At 43.2% G+C, this 22,521-nt stretch overlaps 1 protein-coding gene across 2 annotated transcripts; it reads left to right on the forward strand.

Annotated features, from left to right (window-relative positions):
* The first annotated feature begins 5,317 nt into the window (after nt 1-5,317).
* DEGS1 (delta 4-desaturase, sphingolipid 1) lies at nt 5,318-19,229 on the forward strand. 2 transcript variants are annotated; one of them, XM_049868161.1, is made up of 3 exons: nt 5,318-5,429; nt 13,587-14,329; nt 18,721-19,229. In XM_049868161.1, exons 2-3 carry the CDS (start codon nt 13,613-13,615, stop codon nt 18,865-18,867), a joined length of 864 nt encoding a protein of 287 aa, XP_049724118.1. In that variant the 5' UTR covers nt 5,318-5,429; nt 13,587-13,612; the 3' UTR covers nt 18,868-19,229. The 2 variants fall into 2 exon arrangements, with proteins under 2 accessions (XP_049724118.1, XP_049724117.1); XM_049868160.1 differs by lacking the exon at nt 5,318-5,429 and adding an exon at nt 6,035-6,255.
* Nucleotides 19,230-22,521: the final 3,292 nt, after the last annotated feature.

The following is a 22,521-nucleotide window of genomic DNA, read 5'->3' on the forward strand; positions in this document are numbered from 1 at the left end:
TATTGACTATGCAAAGGCATTCCACTGTGTGGATCATAACAAATTATGGATAACATTGCGAAGAACAGGAAATCCAGAACACTTAATTGTGCTCATGAGGAACTTGTACATAGATAAAGTGGCAGTTGTTCGGACAGAACAAGGGGATACTTCATGGTTTAAAGTCAGGAAGGCTGTGTGTCAGGGTTGTATCTTTTCACGATACCTATTCAATCTCGACAGCAATAGGTTTATTCAATCTGTATGCTCAGCAAATAATCTGAGAAGCTGTACTATATGAAGAAGAACAGGTCATCAGGATTGGAGGAAGGCTCATCAATAACCTGTGTTATGCAGATGACACACCCTTGCTTGCTGAAAGTGAAAAGACTTGAGGCACTTACTAATGAAGATTAAAGACCACAGCCTTCAGTATGGATTACATCTCAACATAAAGAAAACAAAAATACTCACAACTGGACCAATAAGCAATATCATGATAAACGGAGAAAAGACTGACGTCAAAGATTTCATTTTACTTGTATCCACAATAAATACCCATGGGAGCAGCAGTCAAGAAATTAAAAGACACATTGCATTGGGCAAATCTGCTGCAAAGGACTTCTTTGAAGTGTTGAAAAGCAAAGACGTCACCTTGAAGACTAAGGTGCACCTAGTCCAAGTCGTGGTGTTTTCAATCACATCGTATGCATGTGAAAGCTGGACAGTGAATAAGGAAGACCGAAGAAGAAATGATGCCTTTGAATTGTGGCATTGGTGAAGAATATTGAATATACCATGGACTGCCAAAAGAACAAATCTTTCTTGGAAGAAGTCCAGCCAGAATGCTCCTTAGAAGCAAGGATGGCAAAACTGAGTCTTATATACTTTGGACATGTTGTCAGGAGGGATCAGTCCCTGCAGAAGGACATCATGCTTGGTAGAATACAGGGTCAGCTGAACGAGATTGACTGACACAGTAGCTGCAACAATGGGCTCAAGCATAACAATTGTGGGCCTGGCATAGGACTGGGCAGTGTTTCGTTTCATGGTACATAAGGTTGCTATGACTTGGAACCGATTCAAGGGCACCTAACAACAACAACAACGAATCCCAAACCTCTATATGTTAATGAGGCAGTATTAATGTGGGGTGTATCTCAAGTCACACTCTTACTGAAAGGCGTGACTCAAGTCACACCCTTACTCAAGTCACACCCCCACTCAAGTCACCATCTTACTACTCAAGCCACCACCTTACTTAAGTCACACCCTTGCTGAAGTCACACTTTCTATCTTACAAGAGATAAAATGAGAGAGAAGGGAACAGAGAGGAGAGGGCCCTCACTACCACCAAGAAAGAAGAACCAGGAGTGGAGTGCATCCTTTGGATCCGGGAACTCTGTGCTGAGAACCTCCTAAACCCACGGGAAGATTGATATCAAGACACACGGAGATCTCCAAGGAACGCCAGTCCTACAGATGTTGAAAAAAGACAAGGACCCTCCCCCAGAGCTAACAGAGAAAGAAAGCCTTCCCCTTGAGCCGGCACTTTGAATTCAAACTTCTAGCCTCTTAAACTGCGAGAAAACACATTTGTGTTTCTTAAAGCCACCCACTATGGTATTTCTGTTATAGCAGCACTAAATAACTAAGACAGTAACGGGTTTTTTTTTTTTTTTTCCATATTGCTTGATCTTTCAGCAGCAATTGAAAGTACATATCTGAAAAAAAAAAAAAAAGGATGAATCTCCACCTGTCATTCTGACTCCTCGGGCTTTTACAAATTTGACTACCTCTGTTTACTCTGGTATGAGACCATGAATGTACACACTGTTGGACCTTGCCCGAGAGGACATTATGCAGCACATGACTGTAATTTATCTCTAAGTTCTTAAGATTATGAGTTTTATCAAGCCCTGTTTCGTTTGAAATGATTGCACAATTTTCCTCCTTTCATCTGCTTTTCTCTTGATCTTGCATTCCAGACAAGCTGAGAGGCCTACAGGAAGAAAGCATGATTGCCCAGCTTGCTTGGGATAAACAGAGAGACCAGAAATCTCATCAGAAGGCCAGCTTCCAGCATGATACGAAGGCAGATTAGCGGTCCTAAGTGTCTAAGCTGCTGGACCTGAGGACAAACCCACCGGCCCCTGTGGAACTTTTCGTGGATGAGGAAATCAGCTGAGAGATCTCATCCTTCCAGAGGGGTGAGGTTCAGAAGGCTATGGATTAGAAGAAGCTTGGGGCCCAGGGGAGATAGGTTGGGTATGTGGACTCTGAAACTGGAGACCAATGTGAGACCAGAAATATCAACAGTAAATGGGAGCCCACAATGCCCCCAAGGCAGGGCGGGACCAGCTATACTGAGTGAGGCTAGCAGGGGTGAGAACGGGACAGGAGAGGTGTAGTGTCTCCCTGACCTTACTAGGTTAGCTTTGTTGTTGTTCCAGCAAGTCTGACTTACAGCAACCTCACGTGACAGAGTAGAACTGCTCCATAGGGTTTTCTAGGCCATAATCTTAACGGAGAGGAGCCTTGGTGGCACAACGATTAAAGCATTCGGCTGCTAACCAAAAGGTCGGCAGTTTGAACCCACCAGCCATTCTGTGGGAGAAAGATGTGGCAGTCTGCTTCCATAAAGATTTACAGCCTCGGAAACCCTATGGGGCAGTTCTACTCTGTCCTATAGGGTCACTATGAGTCTGAATCCACTCGTGGGCAATGGGTTTGGCTTGATTTTTAATCTTAACAGGAAGCAGATTGCCAGGTCTTTCTCCAGAGGAGCCGCTGGGGGCATCAAACTGACAAAATTTCGGTTAGCGGCCGCCCCGCGCTTAAACATTGAGCCACGGTTAAGTTAGTTTAGTTATAGACAAACCTGTGGACTGTTTTAATTGTGATTTTATACATGCTAATTTTCTAATTAAGTGATACTTTTTAAAGTAAGAAAAGATATTTATTGGCAATCAACTACTGATTGGAGGAGCTATCGTTATTTGGTGTCAAGAAATAGATAATACAAAGGTTATTATTATGATTAAAGTTCATTTGCAGTGACTAAAGATTGTCTTCTGTAATTACTTTTCTCTGACTTAAAGTTGTCAAAGATATCCACCGGCTGAAATCTCTCAATGCCAGTAGTAGATCTCAAATGTGCCATTATCAAAATGGTCTTAAAAAAGGATTGCCCATTCAAAACCAAACAGTCTATGTAGGAAAACACTTGGACTTCAAAAGTATCCAGCCTTCATCTGAAAATGACCTCACCTGAAATCCCTAACATCATCAGGGACTTTTGGGATTCACCAACGCATTGAACAGCAGACGGGGGAGTGTCTTTCTGGAATAACTGGTGTGATTGTCTCAAGGCAAATTACTTGGCAAAAGTAGGAAGAAGACATGAAGAAACATTAAAAGTCCAAATTTAAGAAGCATGCCTATGTGTAATGAAAATTTTTGTCAATCCCCATGACAATCCTATAACTCAAATCCTTTACCTTTTCTTACATCCACATTCCATTCAAATGTGAAATGTGCAAAAGGGTTTAAATGAAAAAAAATTCCCTCCCAACCCTTCTCCTCTAGAATCCCACTTACTCCCTCACAATGTCACTGTCTTTTGGGTGTCTTTCTAAACATAAACCAAAAAAACCAAACCCATTGCCATCGAGACAATTGATTTCAACTCATAGTGACCCTATAGAACACAGGAGAACTGCCCCACTGAGTTTCCAAGGAGCGCCTGGTGGATTTGAACTGCTGACATTTTGGTTGGCAGCTGTAACACTTAACCACTACGCCACCAGGGTTTCCTTCTAAACATAGTTTATGTACATCCAAGGAAACATGTATGTATATTTAGAGTGTACTCTGGGGATCAGTTCATATTAATAAAGAACTTCCTCATAAAGACTTCTCAGGTGTGCCTTGACAGGGAACACAACACAGAAGCCCTGACGGAGCAGGAGAAAAGTGCACTGCACAACTCAAATTCTAGTAAAAAGATCACACTGAATGGTCTGCCTGAGACTGGAGGGACTCTGGAAGACATGGCCCCGGGACTCTCTGTTAGCCCACCACTGAAACCATTCCTGAAGTCAACTCTTCAGGCAAAGTTAGACTGGACTATACAGCATAAAATGATACTCGTGAAGAGAGAGTGCTTCTCAAGTAGATACATGAGACTAAATGGGCAGCTCCTGTCTGGAGGTGAGATGAGAAGGCAAACAGAGACAGGAGCTGGTTGAATGGACATGGGAAATCCAGGGTGGAAAAGATGAGCGTGCTGTCACATTACAGGAAGAGCGACTAGGGTCACATAATAACGTGTCTATAAATCTTTGTATGAGAAACTAACTGGAACTGTAAACTTTGACTTAAAGAAAAAATTAGAAAAGTGTAATACAGTTAATTACTGCAACAACAAAGAAGAGTCCCCAGGTGGTGCAAATGGTTAACTGCTTGACTACTAGCAGAAAGGCTGGCAGTTCAAATCCACCCAGAGGCACCTTAGAAGGCAGGCCTGACCATCTGTTTCCCCTCTGCATTCATGTGAGTCTGGATCAAGTCCATGGCAACTAATAAGACCTTCCTCGTCCATTTCGGTGGCGGCAGGTACAACGTAGTATGGTAAATCACATGTACCATAATTTATGTATTTTTTAGTTTAGTGGGGTTTTTTTGTTTGTTTGAATCTCTAAGAGATAGGACTCTTTGGAAAACTATAACCATAATTTATCATGCTTAGGAAATTAACAAAATTATTATCACATATCCAGTCGATATTTGAATTGTCTCATAAATGTCCATTTAAAAAAAAAAACTTCAATCAGAATTTAAAGTCAGCATATACTCTCTCAAGCCTCTTCTGATCTACAGGTTTCTGCTCCTTTCCTTTTCTCCCCATTGCTTTTTATTTGTTAAAGAACCCAGGTTTTTGTCCTCCAGAGTTTCCCACAGGGATCTTGCTGATTGGGTCCCTGTGGTACAGATTAACACGTCCTTCCCATTTTCTGCATATTAGTCGTCAGATCCAGGGGCTCGATCAGATTCAGGGCTTTTTTGGTGGTGCTGTGTTCTTTTACCAGGAGGTACTTCATGTGTGGTTGTCTTTCTTTTTGTAATCTTAGCCAAAGTTTCTTTTTTGATGGAGAAGTGGTAATGAATTTTGAAACAAAACGCCCCCTCTTTCAGGAAGAGGTTGTGGCTTAGCCAACTTCTGTGACAGTCAGACGCAAGGCTGAGCAATCATCTGGTGAGAGAAGTGGTCACGCCAGAATAATTCAGGCAAAACAACAACATGGAGTTCCATGTCATCCTTTCCTTTCTCAACAGGAGTGTTCTTTTTTTTTTTTTTTTTAGCTTGTAATTGCTGCACGTTCTGCATTTTTTCCTGGAAGACGCAGCCTGAGCTATTATTTCCAGAAGGCGGCCAAAAAAGGGCTCACGTGAGTAATTCGTTTTTTAAAATTAAGTAAACAAAACTTGGGCCAGTTGCCAAAGAAGGAGTCCTGGTGGCGCAGTGGTTAAAGTGCTCGGCTGCTAACGGAAAGATTTGAAACCTACCAGGGAAGGAGACATGGCAGTCTGCTTTCATGAAGATTTACAGCCTTGGAAACCCCATGGGCAGTTCTACTCTGTCCTATAAGGTCGCTATGTGTCAGAACCCACTCGACGGCAGTGGGCTTGGTTTGGTTTTTGGAATGGCGAAGGGTCCTCGTGACTTGGCCCCGCTTCAGCCTTCCCACGAGGCCCTAAATGGCAGCTTATCTAACTTGACACCTTCCCTTCCTTTTTCATCCTTTCCCCCGGCACTGGCATGGGCACCGGACACGGACAGCCCGGAGGGAGCCGGGACCCGCAGGAACTCGGCATCCCGACTGGTGGCCGAGTCGTAGGTCCTCGGAAGGCCGCGACCCCGAGCCGCCGACTCCCGCCCGGCGCCGGAGCCCCAAAGGGCCGCCAAGGCCCGACCCCCGGCGGCCGCCCCTTGGCGCCCGCAGCGTCACGCTCGGCCGGGGCGGGGTCTGGGGCTCCGCCCGGGCTCCGCCTCCTCGGCCACTCCGCCGCCGCCGGCTGACACGAGCCGGGGAGCAGCTGCCGCCGTCGCCTGGCAGGAGCCGAGGCCGGAGGAGCCGGGCGGAGCGAGAGCCGGGAGCGGGCCCGCCGCCGCCGCCGCCGCCGCCGCCGCCATGGGGAACCGCGTTTCGCGGGAGGACTTCGAGTGGGTCTACACCGACCAGCCGCACGCCGATCGGCGCCGGGAGATCCTGGGTGAGGTCCGGCCCGGCGCGCCGTTATCTGCGCGCGCGGCCTCCCGCCGCCGGGGCGCGCTCTCCGCCGCGGACCCTGCGCGGCCGGGGGCGCCGGAGGCCCGTTACAAGCCGGCTCCGCCGCGTGCCGCCACCGCCCCGGCTGCCCGCGCGGGAGAGGCCGAGGGAGGTGCGGGCCGGCTCCCGAGCTCGGGCCCGGCCCGGGAGAGATGGGTGTCCGCGCACCGCAGCGGCCCTTCCGCGGAGAGGCGCAGGCGCGTCCCCGGGCGCGGGGCGTCCCCTCCGGACCCCGCGGGCGGCTTGGGCGCAGGCTTGAGTCGAGCTCGCCCCACCCCCACCCCACCCCCACCCCCACCCCGGCTGGTAGATCCTCTTTTGTGAGGATTCCTCTGCCCTGGGGTAGGCGCCCTTTCCTCCTCCTCCTTCTCCGGATGAGGCCCGGGCAAGGAGGGTGCCCGAGCGAGCCCAGGGTGCGAATGTTTGCGCGGCAGGGTGTGGTCCCGGCCCGGGTGTTGGGGGATCCGGAGGTCTACACTCCAGCCACGCTCACATTGTCACAGTCAGCAAGCCATGCTGGTGACGGTGGTCCCTGCCCAGGCCCCGGGGAAGGGGCTAGTACCCTACCCATGTCGTGTGGCTCCAGGGGCTTCTCGGACCGGCTGGGTTCACGGACTGGGTGCCTGGCGCAGTCACTGCCAGTTGTCTTATTCGATCCTTGCAACAAGCCTGGGACGCAAGAAGGGCAGATTCATATGTATTTTTCATCAATCCCGGTTTGGGGGATGAAACAATGGAATATGGAAGAGGTTAAACGACTTGCCAAATTTAGCTTGTTTGTCCCCTGACGTGCCCTTTGCAGTGCCTGACTGGGCCTACTTTATCTAGAGGTGTAAGGCACTTGGCTCCCTGGGACTTGAGTTACAGAGAGTTCTCTTATCTCTCCCAGGTTACTCTTAATGATATACCAGGCATTGTGTTAAAGTGCTTTACAAACATCCAATTTAATCCTCCCAGTCGGAATTACCCCTATATCAAAGATGAGGTAAAAGCTAATGAGTAAATACTGGAGCTTTTGCTTCAAAAATCAGGGAATCCAGTGAGTGGTGGGGTGATTGAGAAATTCTTCCTCATACCAGCATTTCCCTAGTTTTTCTTCTCATCACCCATTTGCCCTGATTTTTGCAGGGTTATCTAAACTTAAACATTTCATGGTTTCAAAGATAGAAGCTACTAGATCATTCAAAGGGGTTTTAAAAAATAGAATCAGTAAATTGGGAGCTTGGACCTTTATAGTTGCTTATTAAGGGTAGCCCTTTAAGTTACTTTGGTTTCTTGGATGCCGTTATTCCTTAATTAAAACATGTTTTGCAAATCACTTGTATATACTTGATGTGAGATAGCATGTGATGCATGTTATCTGTGTCTCAGTATATTGTATAAGAATAATTTGATGTCCATCCTTGTAAAAACAGACTCCTGAATACTAGAACTTAGCTATATAGTTAATATTCATAAGATCAAGGAAGTAAAAAGGTGCTTATTGGTGCTTATCTCAATATGGAACCTTTTTTTTTTCCCCCCATGAACTTATTATCACTGAACCATTTTAATTTGGAAAGGAAAAAAAAAAACAAAACATTGCCCTTGAGTTGATTCTGACTCATAGAGACCCTATAGGACAGAGTGGAACTGCTCTGTAGGATTTCCAAGGAGCGGCTGGCGGATTTGAACTGCCTACCTTTTGGTTAGCAGCTGTAGCACGCCGTAGCTCTTAACCATTGCACCACCAGTGCTCCTGGAAAGGAAGAGGACTATGTATTTCTCACTGAAAATACGATCATTTTCCAGGTGTAACTACTGCTCAGGGTTCTGTTTCAAGGGTAGGAGATGGAATAACCTTAGGAAAGATAAGATTCTGGGGATTTGTTTGCACTTTAAAATGATGAGATTATTTCTGGCATTTCTTTGAGCTTTTGAGCAGGCAGAGAGGCATAGTACAAAATGGATATGTTTAACATCCACCATCTGTGAACTGTAAATTTACGTTTAGACTTCATGTTAAAAGTTCATTTAATAAGCATTTATTTGATACATCTATGACCAGTTGGTTTTCTGCAAAGGGTGACAAATCCATTCGATGGGGAAAGAATAGTCTCTTCAACAAATAGTGCTGGGGCAACTGGAATGTAGTTGTTGTTATTTGCCATATAGTTGATTCTGACTCATGGCAACCCCGTGTGTAGCCAGATGCAAAAAATGACGTTGGACCCGTACCTCACACGGGGTACAAAAGTTAACTCAAAATAGATCAATAACCTAAGTATAAAAGCTAAAACCATAAAACTCTCAGAAGAAAACATTAGGGAAAAAGCTTCAAGACCTTGTTTTTGACAATGGATTCTTAGATAGGATGCTACAGTCACAAACAACAAAAGGAAATAAAATTGGACTTCATCAAAATTAGAAACTTTTGTTCATCAAGGACTTTATCAAGAAAGAGAAGAAACAGCCCATGGAATGGGAGGAAATATTTGGGAACCATATATCCAGTAAGGGTCTAATATCTAGACTATATAAAGAATTCCTACAACTCAACAACAAAAAGGCAAATAACCCAGTTAAAAAATGGGCAAAGGATTTGAACAGCTATTTCTCCAAAGCAGATTTACAAATGGCCAATAAGCACATGAAAAGATGCTCCATGTCATTAGTCATTACGGAAATGTAAATCAAATCAAATGAGATACCACTTCACCTCCACTAGGATGTGTTTTGAAAATCATTTGTACATAACTTGATGTGAGATAGCATGTGAGGCATGTTATCTATGTCTCATCATTATATTGCATATGAATAATTTGATGTCCATCCTTGTAAAAACAGACTCCTGAATGCTAGAACTTAGCTGCGTATTTAATATTCAGAAAATCAAGGAAGGAAAAAGGTGCTTATTGGTGCTTATCTCAACACGGAGCCTTTTTTTTTTCCATGAGCTTATTATCACTGAACAATTTTAATTTGGAAAGGGAAAAAAAACCATTGCCATTGAATCAATTCTGACTCATAGCAACCCTGTGGGACAGAATGCACCTGCTCCATGGGATTTCCAAGGAGCAGCTGGTGGATTTCAACCGCCTACCTTGTGGTTAGCAGCTGTGGCACGCCAGAGCTCTTAAACACTGCACCACCAGGGCCTCTGGAAAGGAAGAGGACTGCCTATTTGTCAATGAAAGTATGATTATTTTCCATGTGTAACTTATATATTTAAGGGAAAATAAAATTCCAAACTGCTCTCCATGCTTTCCCTCCAACAGTTGTATCAGGATTCCAGTTTTTCCATATCCTTATTGTGTGGTCTGTCTTTTTTTATTATAGTCATCCTACTGGGCAGGAAGTGGCATCTCATAATGTTTTCAGTTTGCACTTCCCTAATGACTGATGTTGTTGAGCATCTTTTCATGTGCTTATCAGCTATTTGTATATCTTTTAGAGAAGTATCTATTCTGATCTTTTGTCCATTTTCTAATTGGGCTATTTGTGTTTTTATTATTGAGTCATAATAGTTCTGTATATCTTCTGAATATAAGTCCCTTATCAGATGCATGATTTGCAGACTTTTTTTCCATTTTGTGGGTTGTCTTTTACTCGATATTATCTGCAACACAAAAATTTTTGATGAAGTTGAATTTATTATTTTCTTTTGTTGCTTGTGCTTTTGGTACACTAAGAGATCACAGAGGTCACAAAGATTTACTCCTATGTTCTCTTCTAAGAGTTTTATCACTTTAGGTTTTACAGTTAGGCCTATGATGCATTATGAGTTAATTTTCATATATGGTGTGAGGTAGGGATCCAACTTCATTCTTTGGTGTGTGGCTCCACTTGTTCCTGCACCATTTGTTTAAAACAAACAAACTATTGTTTCCCCATTTAATTGTCTTGGCACCGTTGTAGTATTGATGTTTATACATTATTACAGCTTTGCAAAAATTCGGAGCCTACAAAATTACTTGGGCAAATTGGTTTGTTTAAGAGGACTGTGAATATGTTTGTTTGTTTTCCAATTTGGTGAAAATACAGCAAAACATACAACCAACCATTCAACAATACCTACATGTACAGTTTAGTGATATTGGTTACATCCTTCACGTTGTGTTACCGTTCTCATTATCTCTACTCATATGGCTTTATCACCATTAACTTAGACTCTCTGCCCCATAAAGTTCCCATCTGTGCTTTAGAGTTATTGTTGTCAATTTGATCTCATATAGATAATTCTTTAAAAGAGTGCAGTGCTTAAGGTAAACATTATTAATGGAGCTAAACTGTTATTTAAAGATGACTTCATGAGACAGTTTCTGTTATATAAGTTCCTTGATTTTACTTATACTTACTACAAAATGTGTATTTTCTACCCTTTGTCAGCTCTGTCAGTTTAGTTAAGTTTTATATAAGGTGAAGACGCCGGAGCTCCATCTAAACATAGAAATAACACATATAGTCATGTGCCACATAACATCCGTTTGGGCAATGTCCAGCTGCGTATACGTCCGGGGTCCCATTCCAGAATAAATAGAGGTAGTCAAACATGTCAAAGCCTGAGGAGTCAGAATGATAGGTGGAGATTTGTGAGTTTTTTAGATATGCACTTTCAGATGCTGGTGAACAGTCAAGCAGTATGAAAAAATATATGTTACATTTACTGACATAGTGTCCATGGGTATCCTGGTATCTGCTGTTTTCTAGTCTCTCTCTTACAGTGGAAATTACTCCTGAGAAGATGAGAGGAGTTGAGGTTTAGGATGTAGGTGAGGAAACTGGAGGAAATTTATGCAGTTGTTGGTTTCATGACTTCATACTCTGAAAAGGGGAACAGAGGTGAAAATGGAACATTTGAGGGGAGCGGATGTTTGAAATTTCCATTGAGAAACTTGCAGCCGCAAGAGGGAAAGAAGTGTCGATATGGAAGTGAAATAAAAGATTATCAAACAACACGAAGGTGGAAAATCAGTGAGTGCTACTGCTTGCGATGCAGGCGTGTTTGCACAACGTCCAAATCACGTTATGTCCTGTTTCACAGAATGTGTTGTGGACGTTCAGTGCCACGACTGTATTAATATGAAGGAATTATTGCTCATCCACCAATAAACTGCTCAGAAATGCTGTATTAATGAATGGCTGTTTGGACTCTTGGTTTATACTAGAAGGATTAGTTGTATAGTCATGCCCAACAGAACATCTGTTTGGGCATTGCCCAACCACATACACATCGAAGGGCCCGTATGTTTTTTTTTTTTTTTAAAAAGGGAAACCAGCTCTCCTTTTGTTTATTATTTCCCCGTAATGGTTTTAAAGACCCCAAGCCCCCAGAGTGAACGAGCAGCAGGGCTCCAGGGCACATCTCAATGCTCACAGCACCTCCTCCTCCTCCTTCTGCTCCTGGCATCATTCACCTGTCCAGCAGCTGTGCAGCCGTTCACTCCCCACGCAGGGCAGCAGCGCCTATCTCTGCGCCTGCCGTGGGCGCTGGCCAGGCCTGGAGCTCTCGTGGGCTCCTGGCTCCAGGTAACAGGGCCTGCACATGATCAGGAAGTGGCCACATCAACAGGGTAGTGGCAGCCAGGGCTGCCACCACCAGCTGCACTCCTGGCAGCTACACACCCACTCCCCCCCAGACGCTGTGGCCACCTTTCCGTGCACCCCTGGCACTAAGCCTGGGTGTGTGCCGAGTCCCCATCCGGCTGCCAGCACAGCCTCGTGAGCCACACACTCAGCAAGGCCAGCCTCCTGTATCCAGTGGCCACACCTCTAGGGCTTTGCCCACCAGGCAGCTGGTGGTAGGGGCCTGCTGGCCTGGCTGATGGTGCTCCTTAGGCAGGCCGAGCAGCGGGGGAACCCAGGGACTGCCCGTATATAATAGTTTTCGTATAATGTCCTGTGTCACAGAACGTGGTGGACGTTAAGCAATGCATGACTGCAGATGAATTCTGATCCTGTAGGGTTATTTTTTTTTTTTGTCTATTGCCTACAAAATTATTAACATTGATAAAATGAGTTATACCTTCAAAGATTAGAACTTAGAGAGTGGAGAGAGAAAAAGGAAAGGAAAGAAACTAGAGGGAATTACTTACTTGAATTAACACTACCCTTGTTTCTTGTATGTAAAACTGGACTTAAATAACTTCCTGTCTTGCATTTTAAACTTTTTTTTGACATCTATGCTAGTCTTTTCCCACATTTAGAGAAAAGAGGATGAAGCTGCCCTTTTCCCTTTATCTTCCTAAGCGCATTCTAAGTCTCAAAAAAAAGGTGGTTCTCCCTGTTGCCATCCTGGACAACACATAAAACCAAAGACATTGATTATGTCTGTACTTCATGCCCTTTTCTTCTTCCCAGAGACAGTGGTTTGCAGAGAAAAGTCTGCATTTTGCCATGAGAGGACCTCCCATGAAATGCAAAGCTTTTGTTAGTGTCCTTTTCCATAGTATTTGAAAATGTGTTTGTAGATTCAACACAGCCAGTCTAATATGAATTAGTTAATGCTGAAATTCTAAAGCAAAGTAAATAAGGACAGTGGCATTGTAAATCATTAAAGTTCTTTGGAAATTATCCTAAGGACAGTATTCCACAAAAGAAAACAAGATTATCTATAAATGGCAAAAAAATTTTAGAAATCTAACATCTCTAAAAAATAGGGAATGGTTAGAAGACCTGGCAACTGGAAGTGATTAATTAAAGCATGGTAGAAAATCTAAGTATATAATGTGCTTATCAGATGTGTAGTAGAATGTAAAATAGAATACCCGTTATGATTGCAGCATTGGAAAACGTACATATTTCATATACAAAAGAATTGTTAGTGGTCAAATGGGGACTGGTGGTGGAATGACGTAGACAGGGATAGAGAGTGGTCGCAGAACTTGGAGAATATGATTGGTGTCACTGAATTACACACGAAGAAATTGTCAAATTGGTGTATGTTTTGTTGTACACATTTTCACTGCAATTAAAAAAAAAAAAAAAACCTAGCATACCCACACAAAGGGAATTGGATAATGTGAAATCTTTGGCTCTTTTGTGCTTATCCTTCTGTTAATATGGAGACTCCTAGGTTTGGAGGCTGATTTTTCCTTCATGAATTCTCAGAGTGTTATATGGTATTGGCAACTTCACTGCTAAAACCACTCCTTCGCGTAAGTCTCTAACTAGTAGGTGGAATGTGATGACTTGGAAAAAGGAAAAAAAGTGACATTTAAGTATTAATTTAATTAGAATTGCTGAAACAGTGTGTACTTTTCTCAGTTCCTGATTGGTTTTTCTTTTTCTTTACAGCAAAGTACCCAGAGATAAAATCCTTGATGAAACCTGATTCCAACCTGATATGGATTATAACTGTGATGGTTCTCACCCAGTTGGTTGCGCTTTACTTAGTAAAAGACTTGGACTGGAAGTGGGTCCTATTTTGGGCACATGTCTTTGGCAGCTGCATTAATCATTCGATGACTTTGGCAATTCATGAGGTTTCCCATAATAGTGCCTTTGGCCACTGCAAAGCTATGTGGAATCGCTGGTTTGGAATATTTGCCAATCTTCCTATCGGTGTTCCCTATTCCATCTCCTTTAAGAGATACCACATGGATCATCATCGGTACCTCGGAGCGGACGGCATCGATGTGGATATCCCTACCGATTTTGAGGGCTGGTTTTTCTGTACCACTTTCCGAAAGCTTGTATGGGTTATTCTTCAGCCTCTGTTTTATGCTTTTCGACCTCTATTCATCAACCCCAAACCAATTTCTTATCTGGAGATTATCAATACTGTAGCCCAGATTAGTTTTGACATTTTAATTTACTACTTTTTGGGCATTAAATCTTTAGTCTACATGTTGGCAGCATCTTTACTGGGTCTGGGTTTGCACCCAATTTCTGGACATTTTATAGCCGAACATTACATGTTCTTAAAGGGACACGAAACTTACTCGTATTATGGGCCTCTGAATTTACTTACCTTCAACGTAGGTTATCATAATGAACATCATGACTTCCCTAACATTCCCGGCAAAAACCTTCCACTGGTAAGTACGTGATTTGGTACGTTATTCTAATTTCTGAGGGTCCTACAATTAGAATTAGTCTTGACTTTGACTTGGTTATTTTAAAAAGAGTCTAGTATATCTTGTCAGTCTAGGCTGCTCGTCAAAAGCATAAAAAAAAAAACCCCACTGCCGTCGAGTCGATTCCGACTCATAGCGACCCTATAGAACAGAGTAGAAGTGCCCCGTCAAGTGTCCAAGGAGCACCTGGCAGATCTGAACCGCAGACCTTTTGGTTAGCAGCCGTAGCACTTAACCACTATGCCACCAGGGTTTCACAGGAGTGTAAATCCTGAGTTTCTCAACTTAATTTTACAAAGTGTTCACTCCTGGATTCCTGGGCCTAGTGGTTACTCTTAGGGTTTAAAAACGTTGAAGGAGCTGTAAAATTGCTACCTTGTAAAGCAATTCAGAAACAGAAAACCATATCCCTCTGAAATACGCAAAAGTTTATGTAACCTCCCTCACCGTTACACTGAGTGGGCTTAGCTGAGGCTTGTATGGTGGTTTATTATGAAATACAGATGTCCTGCAAAATTAATCTGCTTAAAAATAAATGAACCTCACGTTTTACGTTCTACTTTGGTGAGTAGCACATGGGGTCTTAGAAGCCTGTGAGCGGCCATGTAGGATACTCCACTGGTCTTACCCGTTCGGGAGCAAGGGAGAATGAAGAAAACTAAAGACACAAGGGAAAGATTAGTCCAAAGGACTGATGGACCACACCTACCACTGCTACCACCACTGACTGCTCTGACAGGGATCACAATAGAGGATCCTGGACAGAGCTGGAGAAAAATGTAGAACAGAATTCTAACTCAAAAAGACTTGCTGGCCTGACAGAGACTAGAGAAACCCTGAGAGTATGGCCCCGGGACACCCTTTCAGCTCAGTAAGGAAGTCACTCCTGAGGTTCACTCTTCAGCCAAAGACTGGACAGCGTATAAAACAAAATGAGACTAAAGGGGAGCACCAGCCCAGGAGCAAGGACTAAAAGGGAGGACGGAACAGGAAAGCCGGTAATAGAGAGCCCAGGGTTGAGAAGGGAGAGTGTTGACATGTCGGGGGGTTGTTAACCAATGTCATAAAACAATATGTGTACTAACTGTTTAATGAGAAACTAGTTTGTCCTGTAAACCTTCATCTAAAGTACAATAAAATAAAAATAAATGAACATCAGTTTCCAATCCTACAGACTTGCTGAGGGCAGGGGCTCTGTCTGCTTCCTTTGACAGTAGATGTTTAGTGCACTCTTTGTAGAGTAGATGAAAGAAGACATTTTGACCTTCCTCCTTTCATCCTCTCCAAAATGACCACTTTCCTAACTTCTTTATGTTCTTGGTAAATTCTCTCATTAGCTGTTCCATTCTCAAAATGGCTAGCTTTTAAAATTCTACTATCAAAAACTGTTACCATGATTCTAAAAAGGGTAATTACTATGAAATGTAATATTAGTATTCCTGACTTTTTTTTAGCTATGATGTAAGAGAACCGTGGTCAGGTATTTTATGCTGTCCTACCCACCCAATTAAATTTTATAGGTTTCCTCTTAAGTTTTTCTTCATTTATTTACTTTTTATTGTGCTTTAGGTGAAACTTTACAGAGCAAATTAGTTGCTCATTCAACAGTTTATACACAAATTGTTTTGTGACATTGGTTGCAGTCCCCGCAAGATGTGTCAGCATCTCCCCTTCCGCACCTCAGTTCCCCGTTTCATCCCTCCAGTTTTCCTGTCCCTTCCTGCCGTCTCATCTTTGCTTTTGGGCCACTGTTGCCCATTTAGTCTCCTGTACTCCACTGAGCTAAGAAGCACATTCCTCATGGGTGTTACTGTTTTATAGACCTATCTAATCTTTGCCTGAAGGGAGAATTTCTGGAGTGCTTTCCGTTCTCAGTTAAAAGGGTGTCCCGGGGCCATAGTCTCAGGGGTTCTTCCAGTCTGTCCAACCAGTAATTCTAGTCTTTTTTTTTTTTTTTTGAGAATTTGAATTTTGTACATTTTGCTCCTGCTTTGTCCGGAACCCTCTATTGTGGTCCCTGTCAGAACAGTTGGAAGAGCACCGTCTAGTTCTTCTGGGCTCAGGCTAGTGGAGGCTATGTATGGTGCTTGTGTTTCCTCTTAAGTTTTTCAATGTTGGCTGTTTAAAAACTCGTGCACAGCTTGACAACTACATGTAACATGATCCTAGATTGCATCCTCCAATGAGGACGGAAAAGGGCTATAAGGGACATTGGGTCAATGGGGAAAATTTCAGTCCAGACTGTATGTTAGATGATGTGATACCGTGTCGGCGTTAGAGATACAGGTTCAACTATTCAGAGGTGAAGTATTAGGGCTAAATTGTCACATGATGTCTACATCTTTCAAAAGGTTCAGGAATGAAAATTGTGGGTGCTTACATATAGAGAGAGAAACTGTGATGTAGTGTTAATAATTACTGAACCTAGGGGAAGGGCATATGGGTGTTCATTTTACTACCCTTTGAACTTTTCTGTAAGTTTTACATTTTTCAGAATAAAATGTTTGAGGAAAAACTCACACCACACAACAGGAAGTATCCCTGGAATTGTGGTGTGATGTCCTGCTAGCGTGCAGCTACTTTGTGTCAATCTGCCAGTGTAAGAGTAGATGGCAAGTGTGCAGCCTTTGCCTTCTTCCTAAATAGGGAAGTGAATTTTTATGTTTATTTTTTAAGGGATTTTGGAGAAAGTCACCCTTTGAACAAAATATTTTTTTCCAAGATGAGCCACATACTTTATTTGTAATTTTCTTGAACGGTGCCAGAGCTGAAAATGTCATTCATTTCAGACTTGACTGACTTCAGGGCGTGATACATCAGTGACTGTCCACTTCTCACTCCATTTCTTCATATCCTGTCGTCTTGCTCCTTTGCTTAACTAATACCCTCGGCGTTCTCTAGTTAGGCCTCCATTTCCTACAGTGTGTTCCAAGGAGTATCTTGCCTTGTTTTCCTCAGTATACCTGGTACTAAGTTAGTTCATAGATATGCGTTCACAAGGTTTGGTTTGGTTTGAAGGGCTTTACTGAGATATTCTTCACCCACTTGAAGTATACAGCCTCAGTGGTTTTTAGTATATCCACAGGGTGGTGCAGCCATTGCCAGAGTCAGTTTTAGGACATTTTCATCACAGTAACAGGAGTTTTAATACTTTACCTTTTTTTAAATTGAGCTCTGCTGTTCAGAAAACACTTGAGAGTGTGTGTTTTTCTGTTTGCTCATAAACAGAAAAGTAGGTAGCTTACTACTGTAGGAAGCAAGATGTCCAGGTACTTACGTCTGTATTTAATCAGATTGGACACGTGGCATATAAGTTCCCCAGGTTTTCTAACTCCTGGTATTAAGGAATTTATTGATTTTTACCTTAGGGCTTTTAAAAAGCTTATAAATGGTAAACTTCTTTGTTTGTTTTTATATTATGATTTATTATATATTTTTAGTCTTATGGAGTATATTGGTTTGACTCAAAATGCTTATTCAGGATCTAATTTGGCCCTGTCATTTTACTGTTTCTGGGAAAGATAATGTCTTGTCTGCGCTAGCTGTTAATAGGTTGCTGCTGGCATTAACATAATTCAGTGTGGACTGTGATCCAGTTTGTCTGTGTGTGGTCTGTTTGCCGTTACCTGCTGTTGAGTCCCTTACTCATGGCGACCCCACGCACAACAGGATCGGACCTCTGTGATCCATAGGATTTTGATTGCTGATTTTTGGAAGTAGGTCACCAGACCTTTTTTCCTAGCCCATCTTGGTCCGGAAGCTTCACTGAGACTTGTTCAGCAGCATAGCAACACACAAACCTCCGCTGACAGACGGGTGGTGGCTGCGCTTGAGGTACATTGTGTGACCTGTAGATCCTCTTTATATAAGCATTTTGAAGGTCTGTGGTCCCAGGTGTCACCCCTGTGGATGGTGCACTTGATACGTGCCTTCCACAGTAATTCATTAGTGTCTGCAAGCTCCTTGAGGACAGGGCTGAGGTGTTACCTTCACATCTTACAGTGCCACCTACACAGAATGTTGTGCTGCTTAAGAAATACCAAATTAATTGAATTGCATGTACTTGGTAAAGAGTCCAAGTGCCAGATTTTACAAATAAACCAGACATTAGGCTCTCAAAGCTTGATAGGAGTCAGTAACGCTAGCGGGTTCAAGTGTATTTAACTACTGAAATCCATATTGCTTTTTGTTTAGAATTCCTGAGGAAAAAAATTTTTTTTCCACCTTTTTGAGTGGTGGGGAGAAAGGCCTCATGGTCTCCCTTTTGAGTGTTTTCGTGAAATGTTCTCTGTAATCTTTAACAGGCCTCAGGAACACCTGTTGCTCATCTTGCTGTGACTTTTCCCTTCTAGGTGAGGAAAATCGCAGCTGAATACTACGACAACCTACCCCACTACAACTCCTGGATAAAAGTACTGTATGATTTTGTGACGGATGATACAATAAGTCCCTACTCGAGAATGAAGAGGCATCAAAAGGGGCAGGTGGAACTGGAGTGAGTGCCCTCGTAGCTAGAGAATTCTCCTTTGAAATGTTAAAATAGCTGATGAAGTGGAATTTTTGTGTTACTAAATTTAAGACCAATGATGTTTAGAAGCTACCCTAGTACAGTTTCAAAGTAGGCTCTCCAGGGTCTCCAGAAGCTAACATGGCTTTAACACAGCCTGTCTGCAGTGTCCCCTTCACTCACAGGAAGGACACCTGTTCCTTGGATTGTCACGGTGGAGGATGTTTTCACCCACGTCTGTCATTTTGTAAGCATACCATAAAAAAGCTTTTACAAAGCTGTATGTCTACCACTATCTTCACTGTAAAGTTTTACTTTATTAAACCAGCTAATAAACTGAGTTATTAATCACAATATATTTATCATGTTTTCATATTTCAGTGTCTACACCATGTAATATGGTAACCTGGTTCTTGGATGCACTTTGAAGTTTTTTGGGGTGTGTGGGGAGGCCTGAAGTCATCACAGTTTAAAAGGCTGAGATGGAGGTATCTTGCAGTACAAGCTGAATCTCATTTTTTAATTTCACTGTTGTACACGTGGGACCTAAATTAGATACTGCTGAGCCCTGTTCAGGCTTACTTATAAATAAAGTACTTATTTAATCATGATCAGCGTTCAGCTTCCCCTTTCAGATGTGTTGACTCTCAAACTAGAAACCGCTCCTCAGTTTCATGTTACTTCCTTCCAGTGGAAACTAGTTGAAATTTGATGGTGGATAGCTGGTCTCAAGAATCATGGGCTATGAAGCTGGCAGTCCTGGCTAACATGAAATGTGTGACTTGGGGAAAAAATATGGTGAAGTGCTTAAAAAATACTGTGGTGTCAACAAATCAAATGGTCTACAATGCATACACACTGTCGCCCCTCACACATCTTTAATCCAAGACACTGTCACATTCCTGTTGTGTGATGATCAGCTGTATGGCAGTTTCAGGGAATTTAAAGCAACACCCAGCCTGCTGAGGTGAAGTCACGAGTGGAATGCCTGCTTTACAGATCTCGTTTTACCCCCAGAGGACCTCGTGTTCCCTTCCTGACCCTCTTCGTGGGAAGGTTCCTAGTATCCTTGAATAAACTTGAAAGAACCATGAATACAAAGTTTAGAGGATAACAGAACCAGCTTGACAACTCAACTCAGGTGACTCTGTCACTAGAAATGTATTTGTAAAATGTACCCACGGATTTGATGCTAAACAGATTTGTACTAAACAGATCGTAGACTCTCACCGTCCCTCAACTCCCCTTGCTTGCTTATCTTTCCACCTCTAGAACAGTGGCCGATGGCTACAGCTGCCACATACATGCTGAGAACTCCCAAATCTACGGCCTCCTCAGACGTCTGAATTCCACTAGCTGCTGGGTACATAGAGCTCATCATCATCCCTCCCGAAATCTGCTCTTGCCTGGTCCATATCGCTTCTTGCCCGGTCCATATCGCTTCTTGCCCGGTCCATATCGCTTCTTGCCCGGTCCATATCGCTTCTTGCCCGGTACATATCACTTGCCGGGATGATGTTCAACTTGCAGTGGTTTTGCACAAGTTTTCCCTTCTACCCAGATTCCCCTTCCCCATTTCTGGGCTGGTTAGCTTGTCCCTCAAGGCTCATGCTAGCCTTCTACCACCCATTTCTACTCCCTAGCAGGTCAGGGGCCTATTTTTGGCACCTCTCAGAACCAGTGGTTACCTCATTCATGGCCCTATCCATACTATTGTGTAAACATGCACTGTTAATCCCACGTAAGGCTATAATTCCTACAGAGCAGAGATCTTATTTCTCTATTTCCCAAACCTACCAGGGTCAGTGTTTGCTTTGAAAGAAGTGCTTAATAAATGGAGAGACCGAGAGCTAGTCTTAAACAGGGCATTTGGATAACCTTTAAATGTTAGCAGCCATCAAGTCAACTCACGGGTACCCCATGCACTGCGGAAAGAAACTGCCTGGCCTTGCGTCATACCTGTGCTCATCTGTGGATCAGAACATAGTGATTCATAGGGTTTCACTGGCTGATTTTCAGAAGTAGATTACCAGGCCATTTTTTCTAGTCTGTCTTAGTCTGGGAGCTCTGCTGAAACATGTTCAGCATCATAGCAACACGCAATCCTCTGCTGACAGACGAGGGTTGGCAGCAAATGAGGTTATGTCGGCTGGGAATCGAATCCAAGTCTTCCACATGGAAGGTGAGAATTCTACCACCAAACCACCAATGCCCCCTCAACCTTTAAATAAATGTGGTATATTGAAAATAATGGACTTATTTATTGTGCTTTAGGTGAAAGCTTACAAACCAAGTCAGTCTCTCATACAAAAAGTTACACACACCTTGCTATGTACTCCTAGCTGCTCTCCTCCCAATGAGACGGCACATACCTCCTCTCCACCCTGTATTCCCTGTGTCCATTCAGCCAGCTCCTGTCCCCCTCTTCCTTCTCACCTCCCCTCTAGACAGGAGCTGCCCACATAGTCTCCAGTGTCTACTTGGGCCAAGAAGCTCACTCCTCACCAGTATCATTATATCTATCTTACAGTCCAGTCCAGTCCCTATCTGGAGGGTTGGCTTCAGGAATGGTTCCAGTCTTGGGCTAACAAAGGGTCTGGGGACCATGACCGTTAGGGTCCCTCCAGTCTCAGACCATTAGGTCTGATCTTTTTTCAAGACTATGAGATCTGCATCCCACTGTTCTGCCCCATCAGGGATTCTCTGTTGTGTAATGGACATTAACTGAGAATCATTTTTCACCAAGCCTGTACCAGGTGTTTTGCATGTATTGTTTAAAGAGCCCTGGTGGTGCAGTAGTTAACACTGCTGTCAACCAAAAGTCGGCAGTTCGAATCCACCACCTGCTCTTTGGAAACCCTGTGGGGTAGTTCTACTGTGTCACATAGGGTCACTATGAGTCGGAATTGACAGCAATGGGTTTTAACACTTCTATGTTTTAGTACTATTAATATCTTCGTTTTGTAGATGAGAAAATGGAGGCTTAGAGAGATTGAGTAACTGGCCAAAGGTCATACTTAGTAAATTGCAGAGACAAAATCTGAAATTCAGACATACGTGACTCCAGAGTCAAAACTCCACCACTAGCTTCACTGCTTCACATGGCTTGTCTAATGAACCCGGCCCTGGAACACGAACAGGAAAGAATCTTGATCAAAATGTTCAGTAACGGTGGCAGGGCATTTAGGTGGTTTCCAACTTTTGGCTGTTGTGAATAGTGCTGCAGTGAACATTGGTGTAGAAGTCTCTGAGTCTCTACTTCGAAGTCTTTTGGGTACATACCTACGAGTGGAATTGCTAGGTCATATGGTATTTCTATTTTTAGTTTTTTTGAGGACTTCCCACACTGTTTGCCATAACGGCTCTACCATTTTGCATTCCCACCAGCAATGGGTAAGGGTTCCAATTTTCCCACATCTTCGCCAACATTTGTTATTTTCTGTGCTTTTTTTTTTTTTTTTTTAAATCTTAGCCATCCTAAACCAAAAACCAAACCCCTTGCTGTCGAGAGTAGATTCCGACTCATAAATGAAGCGACTAGCCATCCTAGTAGAAGTGAAATGTATCTCATTGTGGTTTTGTTTTGCATCTCTCTGAATATCTTTTCATGTGTTTGGTGGCCATTTGAATGTCCTCTTTGTTGAAA

The sequence above is a fragment of the Elephas maximus genome, chromosome 24 (assembly GCF_024166365.1).
Source record: "Elephas maximus indicus isolate mEleMax1 chromosome 24, mEleMax1 primary haplotype, whole genome shotgun sequence".
Classification (NCBI taxonomy): Eukaryota; Metazoa; Chordata; class Mammalia; order Proboscidea; family Elephantidae; genus Elephas; species Elephas maximus.

Excerpts from the sequence above, each read along its gene's own strand:
- DEGS1 (XM_049868160.1), top strand. The coding sequence starts at position 6,174 with ATGGGGAACCGCGTTTCGCGGGAGGACTTCGAGTGGGTCTACACCGAC. Across the intron at positions 6,256-13,586 it reads TCGGCGCCGGGAGATCCTGG|CAAAGTACCCAGAGATAAAA; the intron begins GTGAGGTCCGGC and ends TTTTCTTTACAG. Across the intron at positions 14,330-18,720 it reads CCGGCAAAAACCTTCCACTG|GTGAGGAAAATCGCAGCTGA; the intron begins GTAAGTACGTGA and ends TTTCCCTTCTAG.